This window comes from Aquila chrysaetos, chromosome 12 (genome assembly GCF_900496995.4).
Source record: "Aquila chrysaetos chrysaetos chromosome 12, bAquChr1.4, whole genome shotgun sequence".
NCBI lineage: Eukaryota > Metazoa > Chordata > Aves > Accipitriformes > Accipitridae > Aquila > Aquila chrysaetos.
In genome coordinates, this window is record NC_044015.1 from 20,462,193 (window position 1) to 20,478,129 (window position 15,937).

The window sequence follows — 15,937 nt, forward strand, 5'->3', positions numbered from 1 at the left end:
GCGGCTCCCTGCCGCTTATAAGAATTTCCCAGGTCCTCTGCAAACTCCCCAGCTACCTGCACTGAGCTGCGGAAGCTTTGCCAGCTGAGCATGGCCAGTAACACACAAGAACTATTTCCAAGGAAGCTCCACCATCCCTTCCCTTTGGAAAAGTTCACCTGAACTGACTGAATCCCTCATCAGGCCTATTTTCATGTTTTTATAAAAGCATAGCACGCTATAAGCTGTGATCAAACAAATGACACAATACACCTTTCATCACACCATGGATGAAAGACAGTGCTCAACTGTTAATTGTTAACTTTAAAATTATGCGACTGCTGAATTTAGCTTGTTTACTTTCACAGTGCAGCAGGATGTTCTGTACCACTCAGCCCCCGCCGGTTGTTCTTCCTGGCAGTACCACAACAGTGGAGAATCCTTGGAAGTTCTCATATGTGGAGCATTACAAGGCTTTTCTTCAACATGTGGTTAATCAAACAGAGCTCAGTGATCTCTACTCTTTTCACTTAAAATAAGACTTTTTAATTTCATGTGGAAGTATTTGCTGCATGGATATAAAAGCATATTTCTGTTGCAGGCAACAATGCTTTAATGGAGAAGGAACAGCAGGACAGAGTTTGTTTTTTGAGACAGGTCGTCTTCTCCCATGAAATGGCCATCACTGGTATTAAGAGAGTTTGCTGATTTGTTTTGTTTTTTTTAAATTCCCCAGACATAGGTTTGGCATAGACCTACGGAAGGCTGGCACGGGCTTTAATTTTTATTAACTCTTGACACTTAACAACTTTTCTCCAAACAAATTGTCGAAAGCCTTGGATCTGAGTTATCTACCAAATTATGACCCTCAGAATACACAGTTTTAATCTGATAAAATAAAAGCAGCAAGTTTTTAAGAAATGACGATGAACACATTGTTTAAAGTGAGACCTAACAAGTAAGAGAGGAAGCAAAGCACTGAACATCTATTTTTAAGGGGAATTTTTCAGAAACAAAATAATGCTTGCATTTCTTCCTGCTGTCTTCTGCATAGAAAGAAGCCACTGTTTTACAAGCCAGACCATTTTGCCTTTGGTGAGGGGAAGTTGGGAACAGGGAAACTCCCTGTTGAAGGGACAGCAGCAGCATTCCCATGCCTGCAGCCCATTCCTGTGGCTCCCACAGCTGGAAATTAAACAGAAAAAGTGGGTAATGCAAACTTGTGGTCAGGTTTCAAAGTTGGTAGATTGTACTAGCTTGACATGTTTGAAATCAGACTATGCATTCTTTCATTCCATTTTTTATTGTTTGATCGATGTAGGTGTTTGAAATTTTATGAATATCTGCTGTGACAGTGTACTATTGCTTTCTCAACCACCACAATTTTTAAAACATTGTGTTCCTCTTTCTCAATGCAGTATTACATTAAATTTCACAATGTGACTAACAGTGTAAGGGCACCTAATATTAAATACATTAACAGCTTCATTTTGTAAGGTAACTTCATGGGTCTTTCTAAATTATTTCTTCTCAAAAATACTAAGTCCAGTGAGTTACAGAAACATATCATAAAGATATGCTATCATAAATTATGTTTCTACACAAATAATAGGATGACGAGCTACCATCCCTTTCCCATTTCTTTTTATAATAAAGAAACTGCTCCAGAGATTTCTTGGGAGTTTAAGACTTACTCAAAACAGATAACAGCCTTACAGGCTAAGGTGAGCCATCGGGGAAATGACGCCTTGGAGACAAAGTAGTTCTGAAAAATCAATCCTGACAGAGACGAACAAAGTGACAGACCCACAGGCAACTCCAAAGTCAGCAGCTCTACTGCTTGTGAAGTCTGCCAAGAAGTATAACATGCCCAGGTATTTCCAGCTGCCTGTTCATTATTCTCATTCCTGTCAAAATGCATCTTTCTTGAAACACTGTCATCCACAAAACATTCACTTTGGGCTCCAAAAGCAAAAAGGCCAAATTCAGAGCTCTAATATAATCTGACATGAGTCCACTGAAGTCAATAGTTATGCTTGCTTATATTCATGAAGAAATTTGTCTCTATCTTAAAATGTGGGAAATTCTGATCCTATTCAATTAGGTGCAATTTACCATGGGTTTGCAGGAATTTAGGGTATTATTTCAAAAGTTAAAACTGTAAGACTGGAGCTTATCTTAGATACTAACTGAGATTATTCTACTGGGTTTTCAATATTTCATCAATCTCTTTCCCTGGGCATTAGCAGCACTGGCAACACTGAATGGTGGAGACTGAATGTCCATTTTCATTGAGTGGTTCTTCTCTCCCAAACCAGAGCACTGCTAATAAGCCTTTCTCACTCCCCTCTTCCTATTGGTCTTTCCAGGTTTTTCAATACCATAATCATTTTGGGTCCAACAGAATAGTATCTACAGTGAACTAATCTTCCATTTTCTTTTCCTTTTTTTCATCCACTTCAACTCTCCTCCAACTCAAAATAATAGTAACATCATTCCGGTTTATCTTTGCCTGAGCCACCATACAGATGCCCAAGAAATATATATTGATTCTACTTTTTGTATATCAAAACCACCACCTACATACAATGATTTTAGAAATGTCTAGCTACCTTGTAGTAGTTGGAACTAGTCCTGGGGAGAAAAAGATACATATATATATCTATATACCCAAATGGGGTGCACAGATATACTTACATACTTAAAAATTAAGCACCTGCCAAAATACTAGAAAGATCAGAATCATAGCTGGCTTGCAGATGTGGGAATAAAGAAAGAATAGAAACAGTATTTATGGTTAAGATAGGTTGGATGTTCTTACCTAGGGGAAAGTAAAAGACAAGATTGCTATATATCATCTGGAATGAATTTTGTGCTTTTTACATACCTAAAACCAAAAACAGATGTATAAAATCCTACATAACAAAGCCTAATTTTGAAAATGCTATTGTCTGCAAATGTGATGAACCTTAAGGTCTATCTTTACGAGGATTGAAGGATTCTGAGCAATCTAGGGATGATAACAAGGTAGCTAAATAATCAATATTTGGATTCAAATATTTTTTTTCTCTCCATTTCTCAGTCTCGCTCTCATATCTGATTATAATTTGGTAGAGAATTAGAAGACTAAACCATATAATAAATTTTGGAAAATTACTGCAGTCATCATCTGGAATCAATCTGGATACAATAAATTAATCCTTAGCATAAAATAGAGTAAACATTGCCTCCTACACTTCAGAATCTGCAAACATACACTGTAGATTCTATAAGCATATCTGAATCTTGATTTCTCCAAACATTGAGAATCTACACTAATAGTGCACCTGGCAGAGAGAACTGATCTCTGGTTTCATGTCTGACAGCAGTACAAACAAATAGGCGTATTTCAACCTTCATTATTTTGCTCACTGTATTTCAGAAATTCTGCAATTTGTTTTATACTCATTTGACAGTACTGCATTTTTGAATGTTCAGATTTTATTCTGATTGATGTTTTGGTTTAGCAATCTAATCTCAAGGCATCATGTATAAATTCATCATTTTTTTTTCATTATACATATAGAACTTTCAGTATATAAATAAGGAAAATATTTACATTCTCATCACCTATGTAAAAATTACCAGAACAAATTTAATACTTAAATAATTGAATTCTGGACTCACTAGCATCTACTGAAGATTGTTATCTAGTATAAAATTTACTTATTACTATGATAACTTAATAATCAGCAGCCTTAATCTTTAATCTTGAGTGTCCAGATCACATAACTCATAAAATAATATAGTAGTGGAAAAAGCAATGTAATGGAACTTGCATTTCTTTAACTAAGAACCCAAATGTGAACTTTCACCTTCTTATATTTTTATTGCCTATTTTATAGTATCTTGTGAAATTAATATTAATAAAGCTAGATTTTAATGTAGAGTTTTACATTTTGCACTTTTTCTAGTTTACTGTTTTCATCTTCCTCAATTATCACTACGCTAGTAGACCTCATTACTTTTTTCTTCAGTCCAGTCTGGCTACAAATGAATCTAATTATTTTTTTGTTTGGGCAATGTGCCTGGCAGACAGCAGGGCTTGGACACCCACTGCTGCTTTGAAGATACATGTTGAAAGAGAAACTTGACATTATTCTGATAAAGTTAATAATTTTCATGGTATTGACTAAAAAATAACACTTTCTGGAAAAAAAAATCAAAATATGGGCAGTTGAGATTATTATAGACTGCAGTAGAGTTATGGAAGCATTGTGAGCACCTGTTTGGTAGGTTTTTTAAAGTGTTAAAGGGAGATGAATGCTACTAAGAGTGAATGAAGTAGCAATCAACATATTGATCATTTAGTATAACACACATTATAGAGAAAAAAAGGTGATTCACAATTTCAAGATATCATCAAATAGGACAAAGTGTATGCAGAGATGTGCTGCTGGTCCTGCATTTCCTTATTCTTTTGTGATTCTCACAGAGCTGCCGTATTCTCCTCTGTTTGTCCTAATATCACAAGCAAATATCCATATTTTATTACATTAAACAATGATTAAAATAATATTTTCAAGAGACTTGCCTTTTCAACATCCATACAAATGCACAAACAACATGTAAATACACAGCCTTTGAGAGACGAGTTACGTGCTCTGCAGAAATCTATGCCCATGGACAGGAAGCTCAAGGCAATTTGGCAGTTTTCGTGCAATCCTTTTTTCATTATTCCTTGTCACATGAACTACTCAATGCCTTCTGGGAACTGCTGTTAACACACACAGCCCACTGGCCTCCTGGGACTGGTCCCCAAGACTTTGATAGGACTTGTGTACCGAAGGCTGCCTCACAGTTCAAAAGGGCATGGTCAGCCCTAAACAGAGTTTTCAAATCTTAAACAATGAAAAGGCACCAAATCAAATTAAAAGCTTTGCCATGTCTTAATTTTAAAGCTACTACACATAACTCAACGACTTTCCTCAATGGGGTTTCTTTTTTTTTTCTGTGATAAATACAGAATTATGTCTAATGAAGAATTATTACATGGCATGATAATGCATGTGATTCAGTTTTCATCAGCTAGTACTGTTAAAATGGCCATTATTTGAGGTGGATAATGAGAAATATTTGAACAAGTCTGCCAGCACACTCATATTCCAAAGCAGTTGTCATTTGACAACCCCTGTGAGTCCTTTGACAGGATGTGTTGTTTTGGAGGAATGAGTTAAATATAATGGGACTTAAGTATTTGTTGAATAATAAACTACTAATGTATTCTTTCTTTTATTTTCTATTTATTTAGATGCACATTATGTTTCAGTCCTCCTCTTCTCAAACTTGGGTGAGTGAGAGGGCAGGCATGAGACAGGGAGCTACCTGAGGCAGAAGGCCTCCCTGAAATGCTACCTTTGTTTTCTCAGTGCTCTTTCTTCTAGAACTGGATAAACTTTTATTCCACTCCACAGTACTTCAACAAGTGATTCAGTTGCGAGGAGTCTATGCATAGGAAGTACAGGACTGTCATGACTAGGCATAAATTAATTTGCTGTTAGCTATTCACCTTCTTAGTTCTCTCCCTGTCTTAATTTCCCCCAGTTAAAAGGAACTGTGAGGGTGGTAGCATTAGTGTTGCCAGAAACTAATAAACATGCTACAAGTGTGTGACACATGCAGACCATTAGTCTGTGCCTGCACTGCCTCCTTGTGTATTAGATAGGCCACCAGTACTCCCCCAATACAACACAATGCCACAAAACAATGCAGAACAGGGACTGTAAGAGACTTTTTATACTTAAACATCTGCGTTCTTAATTTGTCACAAGTCATAATTAAAAATGGACTGTGGTATGTAGATATTGGCCCACTGCTTCAAGAACAAAACTAATTAAAGCAGAACTGATCAGGGAGACTCTGTCTGATAAGATAAACAGTTGGCTGTGAGAGTAACTGAGCCTGTCCAAACTGTCCCCTGATAGTTCCCCCAGCCCACGTATCTGTTTCAACTGGTCTGCAGCAAAAGGAAGTCTCAGATAAATCATAAAAACAAATCAATGAAGGAACCAATTAGATACCAGCAATTAAAGGCAAATATTTGAAAGTTTTGCGTTGCAAAACCATGACAGACTTATAAAGGTAAGTTTTAGTTGGCCAGTAAATAAATTCAGAAATGGCAATCAAAATGTAGATTTTTGACAGTTCTGGTGTGTAATGGCCATATCTAAAAACTAGACAGAAACTGAGAAACTAATCCACCCATCAAATATGTATGTCTCTTTTTCAGTTGTCTTAAATAAGGAAAATTCTGGTGTCCTTTATACGTCATGTTTTAGGAGATGTATTACACGTTACACTAATTGCTTATTTTTTTTTTCTCTTGAATTAAGTATAATTATGATTACAAGAGGTTATGATCCCAAGAAGAAATTCATGCAAATGAAAAAGGAATGGTGGGTTGCTGTATCAATTAGACTGTGCTGTGCTATAAAGTATCAGTAGATGAACCTTGAAAAATTAGGAACAAGCCCCAAAAACTTCAACTGAGTTACCAAGCAGAGCTGGCAATGCTGCATGATACTCGGTACTTCCTGCTGCTTGCTGAACAGGATGGAAATGTTGTGCTCTTTATATGCTGCAAAATGATATTTCAGCAATATTTTTCTTTCTACTGAGCGATGTGCAAGAAGACCAGACTATTCTACAAGACAGTCATGATTAAGATCCAACAAAGTCAATGAGACCAGGAAAGATAGTGATTGCTGCTTTTCTTCAATGAACTTCATAGGTTCACAGTTTTAACATTCTCTTTTATCCTGAGGCCAAACACATAGCACATTCCCAGAACAATTCCAGTCAGAAAATCTTCCATTCACAAATGTGTGGTCCTACAGATCCACAATCCACAGAGAAACTAACGTCCCAGTCATACCATATACTGTAGCTCTTCAAATAGGTCATGTGTATCAGCATTAGAACAGTGCTTGCTTCTATGTGTATTAAGTCTGTGTAAAGCAAGACAGGAGGAACTTCATGGAGAATTACAAATTTGTCAGACTACATCTATCAATGAAAAGAACAAAGTTAATGAAAAAATTGTGCTCCTTAATTGTGGCAAGATTTTACATAAATGCAGTCAGTTACTATTCCTCTCATTTAACAATATAGATGTACACTGATAAAAAGGAGGGTTGGGGAGTAGAACATGTGAAGGAAGGCAACTGTGTGACATGGAGGTGTGCATGAAAGTAGCAAGGGGGTAGGGGGCTCTAGGAAAGAACACATGCCCCCATTTTGTCTGCACAGACAGATCGGAATCAAGCAATAAACTAGGGTTTCTTCCAAACAATCCTGATCTCTATTATGACTAAGTAAACAACACCAACAAAAAAAAATTATGAAAATAATGCATTAGCTCCTGATAATACCAGTTTCTTTCCTCTCCCTTTGATGCGCAGAGAATCCACATGGGGAGGGTTCTTCAACCTTCTTCCTAAATTGCAACCATAATCAGACCAATAACCACAGCAAATATGAAACTAAGAGACTGACCCCTATTACTATCTCTGCAGCTCACACAAAATCAACTGATAATTCAGGGTCTCCAGATTAATTCTTCTCAAGTCCAACTCTAATACATAGCTAGGTAACCAGTGCTTGTAACAAAACAAAAGATGACACATTCTCATAACAATAGCAAGCCCTGCAGTATCGGGGAAAAGCAAGACTCTTGGATTTTTTTGCCTTAAGCACTGAACATAACCCCAGTCCTAAACTTTACTTTCATTGCAGCAAGGTGATGGATCTGTACAAACTGTGCTAAGTTGTAACCTTAGGTGTAGTCTGTTTGGCAACAGTTACACCATATCTGAACTAAGACAATGGCCCATGAAAACATCAGAGCTGTTCTTAACTCAATGAGCTGTGCAGAATCCAACAACCATCCAGCATGCTCAAGTTTTCATTTCCCAAATGATACCTCCCAACTCCACCCCAACCCCTAATTTTATATGCATACATATGGTTATCCAAAAGAATATAAGCTCATGATGATTCCATACGTCCTATTCCTGCAAGCTTTGCAGATCTGACTATAAGTGTTGGTCTTGAAAATATTCTTTTTTCTACCCTAATCTTCAAGCCAATCTTATCCCTAACCTTCACTATATGCAGTCCTGAAAACAAGGCATTGGCCATTGATAGCAATAAGCTGCTTCTATTCCCCAGCAACAACCCAGTCTCCTGAAGTCATCTTTTGTAGTGTAACCTTAATGACAACTGTATATAGGCTTGACAGACGAAAAAGATAGCAAACTGAAAAGAAGGTACTGGATCTTGATGGCACCAGACCACTTTGTATCTCTAGATCCAATCAGCTGGGTTGTCTATGAATTATGTTGTTGAGTCCTCACCTAAACCTCTCCGCCTGTTGACAGCAACCTTTCTAACTCTTCAGATATGTAAAAACTGATGATGAACTGGGGTCTTGACAGTTCCCTAATCTTAATCTGAAAAATAGTAAATCATTACTGAAAGACAACAAATGGCATCAGCTTGTAGCATCACTGGTCTCTTTCCTGCCCCTAAGAACATTCCAGAGACTAGCAATAAATTGGATTCTAGATGGTAAATCTAATCTCAACCCTATCCAGAAGACCAGACACCACAGGGCTACAGAACAGTCCCTGGCCCATTTTAATTACTAGATTTAGTCTAAAGTTTCCCAAACATTAATCCTAAATTCCTATACCTCAAATTCTAACTCTTGCATTATTATTAACTGCAGGATCAATTACTAGAGGAAAAGCCAACAGCTTCTGTTCATATGACCTGAGCCTTATTAATTCTTATTTCTGGGAACACTGTAGACTCCACCATAAGGTATGCTCTTTATACTTAGTCATTGGTTTCCAAAACCCTACACTTAACCTGTTTTAAACACTAACAATACTCTCCTAGGGCAAGTATTCCTACAGAGACTGACAATATAAGACAATATAAGGCTTCTAGCAGTATCTGTCCAATTCTCACCTCTGTAGCCTCTGCAGAGTCCAACACCAATTTGTAATTTATTCATAGGAACCTACTTATGTAATATAAAACAATATTGGTCTCCAGTTTCCATTTGTACTGTTTCTATGCTTACCTGCAAGGGAACCTGTAGAGCAGAACATTACTTAGGGATGCAGACATATTATATTAAAAAACCTAACCTCAAGTGTACCAAAAGCCTTGTTCAGATATAGAGAATGAATTCCAACTGTAAAATAAAATATAGACCCTTAGCTTATTTCTGCATCTGGTGTAGAAATATTATTTTCTCTTGAGGAAGAAAATGATGAAAGGCTTTGGCTGCTAACTACATTAACACAAAGCTTGCTGCCAAGATTTTTGCATTTATAAGAAATGAATTTACCTGTTGATGCTTTATTTTCCTAAACCTTAAACCCTCTGCCTAACACTAGACTTATTCTCAGCCTATAGGAGACTAAGGCATTGGTTTCTGTCAGTTGGTATAAGGCACTGGCTTCTGTCAATGGCTACCTCCTTCTCATCTCCTTGTTTCCCATAGGTTCAAAATGCAAGTGGAAACTGTGACAATTTAGAATGCTAGTATCAGTGTTAAACTCATTTCTAATAGTAGTTTTATTTTTCGGAAGGGCACCAATTTCTACAGGAAATCGCAACACAGTACACCAGATTCTATTAATACCTCCCTGCTACTCATCTTTGGCAGTCTTGCATAGTTGAGCATTACTCAGGGTTTAGGACAGGTAGGATTCTCAAACTCTAACACTATTACTCGAACACTAATTATAACTTGAATTAACTAGCATATAAGGGAGTAACCCCCATAGTTAAAGATGATCTTAGTCTATGATTTCTACCAGCACACTTAACTTTGGGGGACCTTGTAGAAAGGTATCATACCCTGAGCTCTTTGCTAAAACCTTCAGCCTAAACCTAACTGTCATATCTACCTCCTAAATAGATAGTCTACTAGTTCCAATAGGACTGATACAGTTATTCCCAGTGAAATGACCCCTTTATATACAGAAAGAAGTCTCTTGCTTTTGGTGATGTCAAGGAATATGCTAGGAAAAACACAGTATGATTGCAAGACAGCCAAAGAACATTACATTTACAGTTGCATTTAATTATGGTGCCTATAGTCTGAAGAATGTGAAAGCGCTGCTGCTGTGAGTTTCTTGTAAACTATAGTGGTCTGAGGAAACATATTCTCTTCTCCATAGTTCCTAATCCCCTCCCCCTCTCTGCCCCAAAATACAACAATGACCCATCTGTGCCCATACAAGAGAGCAATTCCTAATATTTAAACATGGGCTAATCTGCCAACGTTGATGTATCAGGGACAGAACATAATGAATGTCACAGTGCTTCATCTTTTCACTAAAACTGTCTTGAAGAGTAATGAGGAACAAGAAAGCCAACGGAAAGAACAAACTACTGTGGATCACAGTTGATTTAAAAAATAACATTATTCACTTCTGTTTCGCTCTGAAAACATTTTCATGTTTTAACTCTGCTTCAGATTCAAGAAAGAACATATTTCTCCTGAAATTACATCTAAGTGTTGAAATTTTCTACCAAAAATCTTTTAAGAATAATTTTATGGCACTCGTAAAGCTTATCCATGCTCTAAACCGTTATCTATTCTTTGACATATTTTCATGGCACCTAGGCTGCAATTACTTCACTCTGGAACACCATTGTGGCAATTAAGAAGATTACAAACAATAACTAAGAAAATCAGTTAAATGAAAATCAATAGTCCTTAAATACTGAATTTGAGGGCTGCAAGATGTGGATCTTCACCTAAATGACATGTAACTTTTCTCTCGTAACCGCAGAACCTGATGGTAATTTATTACCCGTCTGTGTGGCTTGATATGCTGGCATGCAAAAATAACTGAGCTAGGTCTAAAGAAATGTGGTTCTGGTACTAGAATTTATATAGAATTATACAGAATTGTATATTGATATAAGCATGCTGCCTCACCTGGATTAATATGTTTTCCTTCCAATGCCTTTCAGGGATCTAAAATTCTGCCAAATACTCAGCATTTTGTCCTATTTGTTCTGCTTTGGATTGATGTAGGACCACAAAAATCAGTGGGTATCTTTCCACTGACACTTTGGGGGCTGAACCACATCTCCTAAAATTTAAATAGCTGTCAAGGCACTGTGTTAAATTACTATTCTCTGCACTGTGAGAATACCTGTCCTTTTTCACCACCTATCTCAAATGCTTCCATTTCCTCTCTTGGCAGAGACAGAATTTTTTCTTTTTACTAAGATACAGTTTAGCTGTATTCATTTAGGCTAACAGGAAGGCTCAAAAAAAAAAAAAGTCAGAGACACAACATGTCATAAGAGACTGGAAGTAGCAAAAATGCTGGTGACGGAAAGATGTGTAATTTATAAGCATCAAGAGGAAACTTGAAACTTCATAGTATATGAGATTTTCCAGTAACAAAGATTTAAGTGAAAAGAATAAATTGCCATTGGGACTACCTACTGACATTGTAATGAAGGAGGATGAAACATAATGAATTAACTTGATCTGTTCTAGGAAGCATCTAGTAAACAACTGAGAACAACACAGACTGGTAGGGCAGCAATAATAGTACTAATAATCAGTTCCTGACTTTTGGGGACCTGTATGTGGTTAGGGTTTAAAACAGACAATTGTAAGACCAGTTCTGAAGGAGTAAGCTTTGATACAGAAAAGTGGAATAGACATGGCATGTTGGTGCTCCACAGCTCTACTGTGGCTACCTACTTGAAGTGCCGCAATAACCTTGTGTATCTATCTCTTCACAGAATGGCACCCAATCCACAGCATTTAAGGGAGCTTAGATGTAACTGTGCTATGCACCTCAGTCCCCTCATTTGCAAATCTAATGGCAACGATACCAACTATTTCAGAAAATCAAGGACAGAAAGAGCTAGGTATCTTAAAATGTCAGATACTGTAGGAAAGGAAAATGCACTTCTGAAATTTCATTTGACATATAAAAGCGACATGTATTTTGTAGATAAACCATATGTTTATTACGTGCTGTAAGGTGTTAAAGATCTCAATCACAGCAAGATTTAAAAATTTTATATACACTTCTGTTAAAATGCAATGCTAGTTTTCTTCGACTTCCCAGAGGAGCCAGGGCAGAACCTGATCCGTCCGGAGGATCTCGACCAGACCTGCTGCACGACTCGGCTCTGCCAGAGGTTTCCACTACCTTACCTACAGGTCGGTCCCCGTTACCGATTGCTGCACCAGTGGGACAGCAGGACACGAGTGAGAGCGGGAGGTTTCTCGGGGAGGAGCTGTGAAACCTTGCTCCCCGATTTCCAGGATGTGGTGAGGCGGGGAATGGGGACGGCTCTTTGGTGGCGGGCTTTTCCTTCATCACCCCGCTCCCTCCTTTCTTACAGCCTCCTTAAAGCGAAGTCCCCGGAGGTCCCCCAAGGGTGTGTGAGAACGAGTTGCGCCTGGCAGCGGGTGTGAGGGGGTACGGGCCGCCGGGCCCAGACCCGCCGCCGCACCAACGCTAGCAGGCAGAGTTTCGGGAGTGCCCGAAGGGCCACCCCGCAGCAGGCCTTCACCTCAGCGCCCCGGCTCCTCTCACGCGCATTGCCCCCCTCAAACATCCCCCCCCTCCCCCGCTCCCTCCCCACCCGGCGTCCCCCTCCCCCGCCTTTCCGCTTGTCCCCAGTGTCGCCCCCCTGCCCATCCCTCCCTCCCCGCCAAGCATCCCCGTTTCGCGCCGCCCGCCCCTCCGCTCCGCTCCGCTCCGAGGGGAGCCGCGGCCGGAACTGCGCATGCTCCGGGCGCGCGGGGCCCGCGGCGCGGTGGTGGGGCGGGCGGGGGGCGGCGGCGGCGGGACTGAGGGGGCAGCGGTGTCCCGGTGACGGGGCACCCCAGCGGCCTCCCACGGCTCGCTCCCGCCCCGCCGTTCCCCGTTCCCCAAGCGCCTTCGGGAGGGCCGCTCTCCGCCGTCCCGGGGGCCGGCGGTGCCGCGGGAGGGTGGCGGCCGCTCAGAGGCCGGTGTGCCGCCGCCGAGGCGGAGGGCGGTGCTGTGGGCGGCCGGGGGAGCCGCGCGATTGGCCTCCGCCCGGCGGCTGGCTTGTCAGTTGGGCTCCAGGGGTGGCCCTGGGAGCCTCTCGCCCAGCCCTCTGACGGGATGAAGCCTTTAGGGGGATGCGGCGCTCTTTGCGTTTTGATTAAAGCCCCTCATCTCCCTTCAGTCTGAAGGCAGGGCACCGGGGAGGACGGGTCGGAGGGGCCTGCGCAAGGCCGGGCAGAGAGGGAGGGGTGTGTGAGAGAGAAACCCCCTCTTGGTATACTACGTATGGCTCTATAGGAGAAATCATCTCTGGGAATATAGTGGAAAGGACGGAGCTGGTATAAACTGAAGGCGCCCGGGTTTAATTCACACTTGTGGGTGCCCAGCATGGAGATGCAGAGATGGTCCACAAGGTGGAAAACGAGAAGGTGGCCCTGGGACTCGGCTGTAACCATGCTCATCACCTTCGCTATCCTTCTCCGGGCTGCAGAGGTCAGAGGAGGTAAGAAAGCAAAGGGGAGCCGGGGAGTCCAGTCGCCTCTCTCTCCGCCTCGGGCAGAAGGACCCAGGGCACGGCTGGGGCCGCGTTTCAGAGGAAACCTGTCAGAGCGGCTCCCGGTGCTTGGGGCCGGCTCGGGGCGCGGAGACCCGCTGGGAGCCCCCGGCAGCGCGGGCAGGGGACGTCCCTCCCAGGTGCCGCGAAGGGGAGGCTCCCGTTCAGCCTCAGCGTTTAACTTTGGATGTGGTTTTAATGCAGTGAAGGGGATGCACTGGCCGGGTGGGAAGATGAAAGAAATACTTGTTGAACAGAGTGACTTCTCCTCTTCCAGCGCTGAACTCAGTTTTGTGGAGCGTGCGTACGATTTTCGGTTTTGTTGAACTTAGAGAGTGGTTACTCTGCTCAAGTTCACCAAGTGGCTGAAATGGAGCGACAAGTATCTGCCTTCTCCTCGGAGGGGCGAGGAAAGGGAAAGTTGGGGGGTGGAGGCTCTCCGCTCTCATTTTTCTCCATTCTCCGCTTTTTTTATTTTTTTCCCTTTGCAAAGGGTTTCAGTGGGCAAAAAGTTTTCCAGGACGCGAGGGGAGGAGAAAATACGTTTGAAGGGGCCCTTTGCCAGACGTTGAGGAGAGCAGCTCCCGGCGGTAGCGGCGCCCCGCAGGTGGTGTGCGCAGCGCCGGGCCCGCAGATGCCCCGGCGGGGCGGGGGCGGGGGCGGGGGGGGGGGGGTCGGGAGGCTCAGCCTGACGGTGGCTGGGCTCCACACGGGCGGTGTCAGAGCCGGGGCGCCGTCCCTAGCCTCCTTCCCCCTTTGCAGCCTCCCCGGGGGGGCGGGGGGGTCGAGTGGTCCCTTAGGTGTCCGTGGACCTGGTGGGTAGGGTGCAGCCCGCGCGGGACTTGCAGTGGGAACAAGAGCCAGGCAGCTTCAGCAGAAAGGAATCGCTGCCCCCTCTCGTCCCCCGCACTTCTCCTCTCCGCACTGCTACCCGGCACGGCTCAGCCCTCGGCCGCCCGCCGCGCCGTCCCATCCGGGCGTCGGCGAGGCGCTCCGGCTCTTTGAGATGTGCTCGCACATTTCGCGGAGCTGCAGTGTACGATCTCCGGTGGCGGGAGCGCTTTCCTCTCCGACCGAGGGGGGGAAATGCTGCCTCTTCCTCCCTCCTTCCATCCCTCCCTCCCACCGGAGTCCGCAGGCGCATCTGGGGGCCAATCTGGCTGGGATTGAGGTTTTTGGTTTTTTGTGGGTCTGACATCCATGAAGGGGTTTAACTCGCCGAAAAGAAGGGTTCAATTTTTACGCATTCATTATTTTAACGAGGTCTTTATCTATCTGAATTCCCACTTTCTGAATCAACAAGCGTCCTGGAGGGAGCACAGTAGAGTGACCAGTTTCCATTCAAGCCCTTTATACCTGACCACAAGCTTGACGGTGTCAGATCCATCAGGGCTTCTGCCCCCTGCTGGCCCCGTTTCTGACAGGGATTGGAAGGGGTCAAATTTCATCCCTGTTGCAATTCCACGGACTCCAGTGGAGTTACACCCAGGGTGAATTAACCTCGCAGAGCTCCCAGGATGCGTCTCCTCAATTACTGTGTCGAAACTAAACTTCTTCAAGAAGCAATACTGTTCGCAAAAGCATGATAGATTTTTTATGCCACTTTTCATGTGACCATTCACAGTAGAACTGACTTAAGTAGGATTTATGTAGATTATCTTTACATAATGGGTTGGATGCAAATGAAAAATTAAAAGAAAATCTAAACCCAAGCAGCCCAGGAAAAATCAACACAAGTTATCTGGTACTTACTGAAATACATTCAGCAACATTAGGCAGACTAATTTGGTTTTGGTAACTCTATTAAAAATTAAAAAGCTATATTAAAAATCTTTCCCTCTAGCCTTATGTGTAAAGGACATTTCAGAAACATAAAACTACAGGCTTCTTGTGTTTGTAGAAGCATTCTGAAAAGAACTTACTTCTTGAACTTTTCTGAAATACAGTATGCCATTTGCTTAGAAACTACAGGGAGCTGTGTGTTTAGGGCTTGATCTGTTATTGAAGTCAGCAAGAGTTTTTCCATTGACTACAGAGGGAGTAGAATTTGACCTATTTTCCCTAACAGAGTACAAGGGAGATATTTCTGAATCATCTTTTATGTATTCTAATCTTATTTAAAGTAGTTAAAAGATAAAATAGGACATAATGATTCATATTTGAAAGTAGGAGAGGGAAAATATTGAGGAATAAAATAAAAGAGCATACTGCAGCAGGTAAACAACATGACTTAAATGACAGTGCTGGGTAAAATATGAATCATTGCCCTTATAAACTCTGTTAAATTAAATGCTATATTCTTCAACTGACTTTTCATAAACTACCCCTATGTAAA

The 15,937-nt window shown here is 41.8% G+C and overlaps 1 protein-coding gene across 7 annotated transcripts in view; it reads left to right on the forward strand.

Annotated features, from left to right (window-relative positions):
• The first annotated feature begins 13,031 nt into the window (after positions 1-13,031).
• Positions 13,032-15,937, forward strand: part of COL11A1 (collagen type XI alpha 1 chain) — a 164,235-nt gene continuing 161,329 nt past the window's right edge. For 3 of the 7 annotated variants that reach the window (XM_030033746.1, XM_030033747.2, XM_030033748.2), the window contains exon 1: positions 13,032-13,551. In XM_030033746.1, coding sequence (XP_029889606.1) covers positions 13,437-13,551 — 115 coding nt within the window. In that variant the 5' untranslated portion in view covers positions 13,032-13,436. The remainder of the gene's footprint in view (positions 13,552-15,937) is intronic. The other 4 variants (XM_030033750.2, XM_030033752.2, XM_030033751.2 and 1 more) reach the window with 3 other exon arrangements.